This window comes from Taurulus bubalis, assembly GCF_910589615.1.
Source record: "Taurulus bubalis genome assembly, chromosome: 19".
NCBI lineage: Eukaryota > Metazoa > Chordata > Actinopteri > Perciformes > Cottidae > Taurulus > Taurulus bubalis.
Genome location: NC_136607.1, coordinates 13,618,507 through 13,631,432, shown reverse-complemented (window position 1 = coordinate 13,631,432; position 12,926 = coordinate 13,618,507). Strand labels below are relative to the sequence as shown.

Below are 12,926 nucleotides of genomic sequence, written 5' to 3'. Positions count from 1 at the left end.
CCGTAATCATGTCTCAACTGTATGGCGGTGTGGTTCTTTATTGGACTGTATTACACTGAAACCTGTTTCTTATATTTCATTCCTCTCATTTTACATGGAGGAGAAAGAAGCTCCATACAACATGTTGCATTTCATTAAAACAACACCACAAACGACAACATTAAAAACAGGTCTGTGTAACAGCGTAAAAAAATAAATGAATAGCTTGACTGTTTTACAGGATTGCTCTACACTGATGCTGGGCAAGCAATTTAGAGGCACATTTCAGACTAGAAAATGTGTTCTAATCCGAGTGGATATTGCTGTGATGAGCATTTTCTATGAGCCCTATTTGCCCTCTACATCTTGAACCACCGTGAACCAGACAGGACCCAGATGTTGTTGTGGCTGTCATTGAACACATGAAACACACTGTCTTCTCAGCTTTTGACGGTCTTCTCAGGTTTTGTTATGTCACTTGTGTTTATAATGCTTTTGCTATGTGACGGCCTTGGTTTGTTTTGGGAACCTCAACATTGGCAGAACAAGGTCTTCAACTGCTGTTTGTGTGGGTGTGTAGTCTGTTTGTATTTACCCTGGAGGAAAAGTAAAGGATGGAGTAATGAAATGCCAACCAGCTATTTAACATTAATGTCTCCCAGCAACACAGGTATAATAGTAAAATATGTGATTTGTTTATATAAATCTAACATTAACTTTGGAATATGTCATCACAAACTAAACAAGTATGTCAGTTTCTCATGGTTTGCACCCAGGAAAGAGGAGAGTAGACGGAGCAAATTTGAAAATAATTCAAGTGTTCATAACTGAGCATGTAAACAAGTAAATAAAGATGAAAAAATAAATTAAAATACAAATGCCACGTAGCAGTCAACAGTTATTAGTGACATTTCTAGATGATGTTAATGCCAACAATACAAGTAGCATCTGTTTCGTAAAATAGAAGAAAAAAAATCATGAATTTGAGTGTCCTACAGGCTTTGACAGTGAATGTAGAATAGTTGGGAATACGCAGTATTCAAGCTTTCACTAACAAAAACCTGCAACAAAACCTTATTTCCAACTATCAGTGTTATCTTTATTTAGGCATTCTCCACAGTGTTGTTTTTCTCTGATAAGAGCAGAAAATGCGTCGGAATTACGTATGAGGGCACATCTGTTTGCAGCCAACTCCGCCGTTCTAATCAAGAGCCTGATAAGACCTCTACTGGTATTGGCTTTACACTTGGCCATTACCAAGGCTGCTAGGGCCCTAACGTACCTCTGCAAACGTAATGCTCTTTACTCTGTGAAAAGTTCCACTCATCTCAAAAGTGAATGGCCAACCAATCAATATATTGGATACAAATGAACAGTCTAAATCAGGCTACATATTTATAATGAATATACGTGTTGGACTATCAGGCTTTCAACACCATTCACTCACCATATATTTTAATGTTAGTGTTGGCTTTGTGCTTCCAAACAGGTAAGACGTTTTATCTAATGTGTGTCTTCATTGCCTTATTGCCACACAGACCCCATTTTATGAGGCGCTGTCGGACCTTTAATTTATAGTTCTTACAGCCCCACGTTTTTAGAAATACTTTTTTAGGGATTGTATAGCTAAAATGAAGTACTCTTCCAGCGCAAAAGGAATCACGAGTGATACAAGTGTATGCTGACTGGTCATACACAAGAGCCAATGTAGCGCCGACAACAGCCATTTTTTAAAACCTGTTTGAAGTGTAAAGAAAGAAATCAATAGCTTGTAACAAATAAATTGAAAACAACACAGATTAAAGGGCCAACAGAGAAATCCAGAAGTTAACTCCTGAGACAAAATTCCCCAGAACTGAGGGATGGTCCATGACTGGGCCGCCATCATCTGAGTCATTCATGCATACCACGGCACAGAGCACCCACCTGGGGCTACCTGAATGACAACTGAGAACTATAGTGGGTGTTCTGCCCACTTCCGCTTTCCTGAACCGGGTCCAAATCTGCTTTACCACCTTGGGTAGACTCAGCCACAAGCTCTTCGCCATCCCCAACAGGGCAGCAGACTGAGCTCCACCCTGCCTGTTGATATGGGCTTTGTAAAAAACATGGTGGAGACGGCTTACCAGCTCAGGTGGAGGCAACAGGAGTGATCCCACAGCTGCTGGCAATAAATCTAGGGCAGTGCTTGGCCAGGGTAGTGGCTGTTAAACACCACTCTCTCTCTGAGCCGAGGTACTCAAAGCAGACGTAGCTGTCTGTCATGGTGCTGAGGCCGTGAACAGATGGGCACTAATGATCTTCTTGAGGCAGCAACTCCATGGGCAAATGGCCATTCATTGAAAAGAAAAAGGATGGCACACAACAGTGTGGGCTGCCTAATATACTGAGATCTGCGCAGATATTTGGGTCGACACGTCCTAATTTGCCGCCAACATTACTATTTTCGGTTGGCGAATGTGTGCTCTTCATGTGTGAGTTTGAACTTGGAAACCAACCTGTTGCATTGATAGCTAGTTCCAAGCCAATTTGTATTCAAGGTAAAAGCCAATAGTTGTTGTCGTATAAGCTGTTGTAATATTACATTTGTGCTTTAGATTCTGCTCTTGTGCTCCCTCCTGTCCCCCTGTTTTCTAATAAAATGTTTACCTCTGTGTTATTGGTGTGCCAATAGCATTTTACCAGTAAATAACTCATCTCCCACCTCTTATATTCGGTATAGCTTAGCATTAGCCAGTGTTTGTTAGCTTTGGGTTACCTTGTATTGGCTTTGTGAGAAAAGGTTTACGTGCATGATGGCAGTAAAAGTACACATTTAAAATCATACTTTGTAGCTAAAAAATATAATTAATTTGACACAGTTAAACATTCTACTCATTCATTTCACTCATAGCATCATTACATTGTTAGCATCAATGTATGTTGAATTGCTTGCTAGCTTTGTTAAACTTGTAAGCTAGATGGCTTTGTTAAGATTGAGATGTTACGTGTTACTTATGTAAATGTAAATAATACAAATAATACACAAAATAAATACTAAGACTAAATAATGAGCAACACAACTACTAAGCTATATGCAAATTAGTACACCATGACGTCAGCATTATGCAAATTGTTAATTGGCATCTTCTGATGGCTTTTGACCATTTTTGGAACCAGTGCTGGAAAAGGTCTGCAATCAGACTGCCTTATGAGCAGTAAGAGGTCAGGTGCACAATTGCATATGGTACCTTCATTTTGTCAATTGTCTTTCAAAGTATTGTTGGAATATGGCCGTGTCAATTTTCTCAGAGTATCCCAGTTTCAAAAATATCTTGGGCATGGATTCAAATATTTTTGAATACTTTTAATATGATGTTGTTCATTAAATTCATTTGGACTGTGAGTCTTGCTCACCTGAGAGGGAGATAATTCGGAACTGAGATAAGCATCTATTTTAAAATGAAATGCAAATACATTTGTTTTGGGCTGTTTGGGGCACCAGTGTAATGCCACATAGATCTGAGGATTTCAAAGTCATGAGATACTGTAAGCTGCCACAAATGTTCAGGCAGTGAGAGACAATTCTATGTGGCTTTGACTGATTTGTGGACTGGCTCTACTGATGGGTGTCCAAATGCTGATGTCATGGAAAAGTCATCCCTTACTGCCCCAGCTTCTCCCCGCATGCCAAAAATACTGCCCTAATTGATCCTCTCTCACTTTCTCTCATTCCTCCTCTCTTGCTCTGTCTGTCTCTAAGCTTTCTATCTTGTCATCCCTTGTTCGGCTTTTGTCTCCACTGTCTCATTAAATTAGAGGACAATGATTACTTTAATGGCAACATTGTCAATTTACACAAACATTAATCTGCCATTTGTCCTCTTCATTATTTGCTGAGCTTTCAAAACTATTGGCACAGGGACAAAATCGAGCCGCTTCCAGATGAGCCATGTGCAGCCAGACAGCCTTGGAATAGATGTGAGAGACAAGGAATTAGAGAGAGGGATAGACAGTGCTGAGCTATATGCAAGCAATGTAGATAAAAAATAGAGAGACAAAGTAATGTGTATCAATGTGAGAGTGGGTGGGTGGCCGGGGTGGTTGTGTGTTGTCTTGCCAATTCTGTTGCTTGATGTTTTGACATTCTCATGGCAGGCCAGACTGTGGCTGGTTCCTTTGTTCTCCAAGGCGATCTTTATCATCACTGAGTGCCGACACTACACTCCGTCCATCTAGCCCCCTTAAATGTTACTATGTGTGTCTATGAATGACAGCCTAAGAGTTCGAAGGACCCCTCGCCAAGGTTCCTTGGCATGACTGGGATCAAAACAATGTTTAATCTCTAGGCAAAAAAGAATGTATTACTTACTATACATAACAATCTTGTAATTGCTGTATGTTTTATGGAATGGGGAACATTGGTTGTCATTGATGCCAACCAACAATCAAAAAACAGCAATAAAAGGCTGGCAAGCTCACATTCTGGGTCCCAAACAAAACTTTTAACAAATTGCCTTGATAAAACTCCTGTCTCATGTTCCTCCTGCTCCCCTCCCGTTTCTCACCTCATTGTATCCATCTGCACGTTATGTGGCCACATAATTTAAACAGTGTGACTGTTACATGCCGGCATTGTTTTGTTGGGCAGAGAAGCCAGTTAGGCCTGTGCGTCTTTTGTGAGGTTCTTGGGGAATACCGCATCCACCCTGCTGAATAACAAGACCAGACAAACTATGCAAGCTATGTCCAAACAGGTCATGTTACAAACAAAACAATAATTTGACAGCACTGGGACAACTCTCACAAGTCATTACATGAAAACCCATGGTAAATGTTTTTAGGATGAAAAGCAAGTTTTGAAAGAACAATAATATTCAAATTTCTTTATTTTCATGTGTTCCTAAAAGTATTTAGCAATGGAATGCCATCCCGGGGGTTCATTTAGTGGTTTCCTTGTTGTCATTCTGTTGTTTTTACAGTTGTAATTATGTGGGAATACTGCTAAAAGCTTACCATTTTTCATAACTAGTTACAAACATTTCTCAATACCATGTTCACTTTTTAAAAGTTGTCCCTGCATTAAGAAAAACAGTGCTTTTAGATGAGTCTTTGAAAGAAGAAAAGTTCACGCAGAACACAAACTTAACCACAACTGCATTACTTATGGCATACTTAACATGCAATGTCATGCTTATGAGATATTCTTGAAGTTGCACGGCAGAACTGAGGAAGTCTAATTAGCTAAAATATAGAAAATCACTCATGTTGGTTTAGCATGAGGGTGCAGGCCCTGTAATATTTAGTTTTAGGTATTGTAATAAAAAATTTAAGTCAATTATTTATTTTTCATTTTATTCTCAATGACTGTATTTACCTTCTAGAGGAGTGTTATGTAAGAAGATTGATCAGAAGATTGGTGGTTCAATCCCCAGCTAGTTCATGTTGACGTGTCCTTGGGAATCGCTCACGAAGGCTGTGCCATCGGTGTGTGAATGAGTGAATGACTTAAAAGTGCTTTGAGTGGTCCGAAGACAGGTCCATTTACCATTTACTTAGGAGCGGTATCAATCCTTTCCTCTGAGTTTCTAAAATGTCCAAAATGAATTTGTGCTGAAAGTCTGCGAATGCTGTGTGGCCACCTGTACCAATATGCTGCAGGTTGCTGCCAGCCATCTACTCCAATCTCATTACATTGCCAAATGCAGACATTTTTGACATATTATAGTAGGTAATGCACTGGCGTTACTAATAACATTACGGATGGCTCTGTTCTATGCAAGTGTCAAGTCAGTGTGACAGAGTAAGCTAGCATGCGCCACACCTGGACCCTGAAAAATAAGCAGATAACTAACTGGATTAAAGGCATAATTAATTTGATTATTTATACTTGTGCTTTATGTTATATGTCAACAAGTCTTCTGGGAAAAGGCCTCAACAGTTGGTTGTAGCTTAATATGAAGAAAATATGTCAATATGTCACAATGTAACAAGTTAGGCTGAACAAACATCATAGCTAATGCTATCACCCTTTTTCAAGGGTGATAGCATTAGCTAGTAAAAGCAGTTTGTTTACTGCTTTGTTAAGGGGTGTATGTATGATTTAGGAAATTCAGAGACTAGCAAAAGCAGCTACTGTGTTTTCCTTGGTGTGGTTTCTGTGGTTGCCATGGTCACACAGAGAGCCTAAGTGGCAAGTTAAAAGTTCAACCATCATCAAGACAGTGGCTGCAAATAGCCGTGTGCATTCATGGGAGTGGCAGCCGCCTTCTCTCTCTCCTTGCTGCTTCAAGGATATTGATGGATTAAGCTGTGCCACCCTTGATCCTTTTTTTAGATTCAATGTGACCACTTCCTCCTTGCACTTCTTCTTATTCAGAAGTACACAGATTGGCATTTTCAAAAGGACATATAAAGGTCATTTGTTTTCTATTCCGTGCCATGTGGCCCTACATTACTTGAGATGTGTCTCGTCTCCTATTGCAGTGTCTTGAACTGTTTGCTGTGGTATCATATCACGGTACTGAGTGGTCCTTCATGGAACCCAAAAAATGTGAAGGTTTGACATTTTCAGAGAGAGGAACTTTGTCCTTATATAGTCCTTAGAGTCAAGCCAGATGCCCGTCAACTTCTGTCTCATCTGCCTCTGTGGTACTGGCTGCGTGCATTTTCAAATATAAATCCCACAATCCTAGGCTACTCATTTGCAAGATGTTTACTGAAAACAATATGTGGTGTCAGTGTATGGTTATATGATCAAATATCAACTATCAAGACCACAGTCTCATCCAGCACATTATCCTGCAAACAAAAATACACTATACAACGGCTTCGTCAGCATATGTCTATGTCAGCATATCTAAAGGGCTAATCATATGTGAAGTTGATGTTTTAAGTGTCCTGGTCAAGCGTAAACTGGTAATGGCTAGCACGATATTTTCCGGTGTATTTTTTTGCTCGCTTCTGGCACTGTATTACTTGCTCTTGGGATGTCATAATTAATAAACGTTAATCTGCTGCTTTTTTGTCATGATATTGTCATATTAGGTTTACCCTCCATGCAGTGGATAGCCGAGGCAGCCCCTCCGAGTCAAGCTTTGTCTCAGTAAGAACATCCTGTCCAATGGTGGATGACAGCCGAGCTGAAGGTACCCCAACCTTTTAATTGTCTCTTTCTCTTTCCTTACAACTCTTAAGTACCCTCACAATATGGACATGCTTGATTAAATATTGTGATTATTAAAACATGTCAAATCCAATGTACTAGTTCACCAGGCAGAAAGACTACTTCTAGTTGCATTTAAGGGAGTTTAGCATCTACTGTCTAAGAGGCTTGGCCCATATTAGGTTCCGCTGCATTGAGGTTCAGAATCCTTGTTTTTTGAGTCCCCTAACCTTGTCAAAGTGCACTACTAAACCGCAGAAGTTTTCTATAACACTGTTATCTGCTTATGGGCTTTCCCCTCATATCTCTATCGCTCTTCTGTCTTTCTCTTACCTCCTTACAGAGATAGCAGACAAGGTGTACAACTTGTATAATGGCTACACCAGCGGCAAGGAGCAGCAGATGGCCTACAACACACTGATGGAGGTCCCTCCTCCGCTGTTATACAGAGTCCAGCACCACTACAATTCCCACTATGAGAAGTTTGGAGATTTTGTCTGGCGCAGTGAGGATGAGCTGGGCCCCAGGTGAGAAGATCAAGGCAAACGCACAGTTTTGACACTTTTAACAGTAAATTTGATAGTCAGCGAACATCAACTTCAAACCCATTTCCTATTCTTTCTCATAAAAGGTTCCTTCGTGTCCACAACATGCCACCTAAACATCCCCTCAACCGTGACCCTCTTTACAGGGACATTGATAGTTTGTTGTCTGAAAAAACATTGAGACATTATGACAATATCGAAAAGATAAGCTCACTGACTAACACAACTTTGAAGGAAGATGTATAAACAACACTTTAAAAAAAAGTATAGAACAAAAACATTGATGTATGCAAGACTGGCAAGGAAGTTGGCCCAGCACTGATGATAGCAACAAGAAATCTGAAGTCATGGCCCAATGTTTTGTTTTGTCCACCCACACTGCCTGGAAGCACTTCTTTCAAGCCATAAATAATGATATGATAATTGTGGAATAACTTTGGTTTATAGAAAGATAATGCTTCTCTCTGATTGGTGAAGGGGGGTGGGAGGCAAGGGTTAGCCATTTGGACTTAATATGGGGATATGGGGTGGTCACATGGTGTGTTTGTGTGTGGGCAGTTATAAGGAATGGGGGGGGGGGGGGACTTTTGGATGAGCGAGCACGGATTATTTACTGCCTGAAGTTGGCAGAGTTGAGCCTCGTTGGGGTAATTTACAAGCAGGCTCTCTTGGTGGTGCCTTTTAAAAGGTAACAGAATGGCCAGCTGAAACGTAAGCACAGCCTCCAGGAGCCGAGAATCCTATGAGCCCAAAGTGTCCACGAGCATTGTTACTGAACTCTAGCTCTTTTCATAATTATATTGTTTTCTGGACATGCTGTGATACTTGGTTGCTGCGTTATTTACCTTCACTGTAAACACAACTATTATCTTGTACTGCAACGTACTTTTTTCTATTTTCAGTTCAATCCGTCTCTTTGACTCGTTGTTGTTTTCAGCTCTGGGTTTTCTTTCTTTGAAGCTGTGTTTGTCGAAATCAATGACTTAGGACTCCGTTGCTTGAATCAGATGAAGCCAAATTGTTTTCTTAGTAGGTGCAGAAATAATATTTTTAATGTGTCGTTTTCTTTTTCTTTGTAATTCCCTTGTCCGTCGTCATGAATGGCATCAAACGTGTTTAATGTGTCCATAGCTCACATGCTCGTGAGTCTCCCTTGATTATGTGTTTGGTATTCCGTTGTTTCAGACATAAGAATTTAAGGGAAATGAGAAAAATGTTTTCCGCCCCCTTTTCAGCAAATAAGTGAAAAGGATGTCTGTACTCCTTGCTTAACTAAAGACAGATGTTGATGCTCAGCAGACACTGCTTTTCAAAACAAATGGAATTCTGCCCGTCTCTGCATGTGTTGTCCTCATTTTAGTATTTTAGTATCCATACGAGTTTAACAATCTCAAAAACATAAACTGTTTATGTATTCTGTAGGTGTGTGTGTGTGCGTGTGTGTGCCTGCGTGCGTGTGTGTGTGTGTTGTGAAGTATCTTCTTTATATTGAGCTAACCTGATATATGGCTCCTTGATGTTGTAAACAGAAACTCCTGAATCTGTGCCTGCAGACGAAAATTCTTTGTTTCACGCATATAGATGTAGATATATAGACTTCCGCCTCTGGTGTAGAGAACGGATTCGGTAACCGACAATTTAAAATGCAATTGCATGTGGTGGTTTTGACCCAGACTGGCAGTCCTGTCAGAGTGACGAGAGAGACATTGTTGCAATTCTTTCAATCCTGGTAACATTTAAAGCCGTGTTTTCATGCAGCCACAAAGCCAGTGGAGGTGCAAAGAAAGGGACAATGCCATTCTCTTTTTTGAATTTATTTGATGACTTTGTGGCACAAAATTAACCTTCTACACTGAGGTAGGTGGAATGGCATATATGAAGTTTTGATTATGCAGATCAGGTGACTTAAGGAATTTTAAGGTGCCCTCTTTGGTATGAGATTGTGGCTGTTCTTCTTTTACTATCCATCCAAAACATGTCTAATCATAAACACAAGAAGCAATTTAAGTTTTTGGGGCAAAACACACACCCCTCTCTCTTTCACACACACACACACACACACACACACACACACACACACACACACACACACACACACACACACACACACACACACATACATAGACCAGCATTCACATCAACAACGTTTTAGCAACTACTTCTGTGATATTTTGATTTTCAAGTATCATCTGGTACATCATTTAAATCACTGTCCATCATTAATGCAATGAGGCAGATGTGTATATTTGTTCATTATTAGATAATAAGTGTGCTAATATTTTTAGGAAAGAAGAGGGAGAAATTAGTTTCAGCCTCCGCATGTCTCAATGCTGGATGTCAGTTCCAACTTGAGAGAAAATGTAATGTTGATGTGATGAAATAAAAACAACAACATTTGTGTGATGATGTTAAGCTTGTATTTTTTCTTCTTCTTGTCTTCTCCCTCAATAGAAAAGCTAACCTGATACTACACAGGGTGGAAAAGATTAGCCACTACTGCCGATCTCTCCTGCGCAGCACCCATATCCAGAGCCGCACCGACACCATGGCGTACGTCTACTGCCGGAGTGAAGAGGGTCGACCTCCAAGTAATACGTGGCATGGCTCTATACATGAAAGTCGCACCACCTGCATGGAAAAGCTAATTTCTGTGCAGCGTAACACATACAGCAACACTAAACTCCGATGAGACAGGAGTTCGGAGGCGGCGGTGCGTGTTTTTTTTTCTCCTGCAAAATGACATCAGTGATTGATGAACCTTGTCACCCACTCTGCAGCAAGTGTCTCTCAAGTGACTTTGAAAACCAAGAGAGCCTATAAAACAACAACTCAGAATTCACTGGACATTGTGTTAAAGCCACCAAAAACATATTTTTGCGTGGTCTACTTTTATTGTAAAACAGAGAGAGAAAAAAAAACTGGAGCAAAATGCCAGCGATCGCACATATCACTGAGAAACCGTATTGTGAAAATGTAAAATATAACTCAGCCAAGAGAAAAACTGGTTGGTTTAAATACTTTGAATGTAATATTGTTGTTCCCTTTTGGTGCTTTGAAGCTTACCTGGAACACTTAAAAGAAAGAAAAAAAGGAAAAATCAATAGCATAACTTATTTGCCTTTACTACTTTCCTTTGAAAGGAGAAATTGACAAGTGTTAAAAGCCATTTGAAGATCACTTTCTTGTTTTCAAGTTCCCGTTGTAAAAAAAATAAAGCTTTTCTTCATCAATGAAATAAGTAAGTGAGAAACTATTTTGTAAGTCTGTATTACATTTGATAGATTAAATTGAAATAGCAAGGCTTTGTGTGGTAACATGATAAACTGACTAATAGACTATCAGCCTGTTGAAATTATGCAAAGACAGAGTGGGTGGTATTCATTCATAGATTTTTAAATTAGCACTGATTTCTAGGAATCCTTTTATCATCATCTCTTTTTTAATCTACAGTACCCACAATAAATAATATGGGAAATTCACTGATTTCAAGGACATGTGTTTCTCAGACGAGAAATGGACCTGAACACGGTGAATTATGTATCTAAGACAAAAGAAGACAATGCTATGGCCACACCGAAGTCTTTAAAGTAAATACTTTACATAACTTGTTGGGTATTTTGATATATGAATAACCACAGCAACTGTATTATAATTGATGTTGAAAAAAACCCACACATTATATTGCTAGATTGAATGATTTCTGCAAGATGTATGCAACCCATTGATAAGTTACAACTTCTCAGAAGAACTGGAACTTATGTCATCATAGCAGAAGAAAAATAAATAAAAAATCCGACATAATACACAGAGGAGCAGTATTAGACATGATATTACAGTCATAATATGGTAATAATAAGGTTATACACAAGGAGAATATGATGTTTGCTAATTTATGTGCATTCATAGAAAATATCGTAGGAATAATGGTAAAATAATTTTCCAGGTGGTCGCACAGTTTGTGTTGAACCAACTGTAAAGTTGTGAGGTACTTTACACTGAATTGTGTATCAGTGATTGTAGGGATCACCCGTGGTCCTTTTAATCCTCTTGTTTTTCAGTTCAATGTCATATCTTCAAAGCCATGAATATTGTTTTAATGAAGATAAACAATGCCTTTTTTCAATATTTACATCTCATGTTATTTGAATTGTAAAATAATAATTAATAAATTATTATATTGTACATTTTAAATTGTAAAAAAAAGTATTATTGTGTGACTTTGTTTGTCTTTTCTGAAGAATGTGTAATATTAAAAATGTATATAAAATCACAAGACTTTTCTTTCATCGTTATAATGGAGTGGAAAGAAATCATATTGATCAGCTGTGAAGCATTTCTTTAGAAGTATTTTAAAGTCAGTGGCAGGATCATTTAAATACCCCCAACAAACAGTATGCATTGCAAACTAGTTTACCGCATAGGCAGATTACAAGAACATTTCTGAGAAGATTTCACAATTTTCATGACGAGTATTGTTTAGTTTTTATTGTCATAGCATGGTAATTCCATTAAAGAGGCATGGCATATTATGCCAATACATTTCTCATTATAAAGTTATAGTGGTATGCCATGAAAACCCAATTTACTTTGAAAAAGTAATAGTATTCCATAAAATATGATATGTGTGTGACGTCTGTAAAAAAAAAAAAAAGTCTGCCCAGATAATAGCCTCTTACTTGAGATCGCTTCATAGTGTGCGTTCTTCCGTCTTCTGTTCGGCCAATGACACAGGACCGTATCGCACTCTGTTGGCAGGTTAAGTGGAAAGCTGGTCCTAGAGTGGAAGCGGGTAAAACAGCGGGTGTCGACTTAAAGAATCTGGGAATTGTGTTCTCTTCCTTGTGCAGGTGATTTAGGAGAGCATGGGGCACAGGTGATACGTCTTCCCTTTGAGGATCTAAGTGTGTAAACACAAAAACAGTCTGTTGCTCGTCAAGCGAACTTAAGACTATTACCTTGGTTATTTTGGGTACCAAAGCTGTCACCTCCTGCATCAATATAATTGAATATATTAGAATGTGAAGGGTTGCACCAGTTTTTATAGCCTTGGGGTTCTCGTGGGTATCGTCCAATGATGCAGCAGCGTTGCGGTTTAAACCAAAACTCACATTCAGAGGAGATTTTTAACGCCCGGGGTTTGGCGCAGTTTCTTGGTCTAGGCTTTTCATTTTATATATAACCTTCTGGCTTTGTTTCCCTCACCACAAAAATCATAGTCATTTGTCATGTTTTGGGCAGTGTGTTTGGCTATCAGCTAA

At 39.2% G+C, this 12,926-nt stretch overlaps 1 protein-coding gene across 1 annotated transcript in view; it reads left to right on the top strand.

Annotated features, from left to right (window-relative positions):
* astn2 (astrotactin 2) overlaps positions 1–10,357 on the top strand; it is a gene marked incomplete at both ends in the record, with an annotated part of 231,808 nt that extends 221,451 nt beyond the window's left edge. The window contains 3 exons of the mRNA XM_079235676.1: positions 7,006–7,106; positions 7,467–7,650; positions 10,120–10,357. Of these exons, the coding sequence (XP_079091802.1) occupies positions 7,006–7,106; positions 7,467–7,650; positions 10,120–10,357 (523 nt within the window). The remainder of the gene's footprint in view (positions 1–7,005; positions 7,107–7,466; positions 7,651–10,119) is intronic.
* Positions 10,358–12,926: the final 2,569 nt, after the last annotated feature.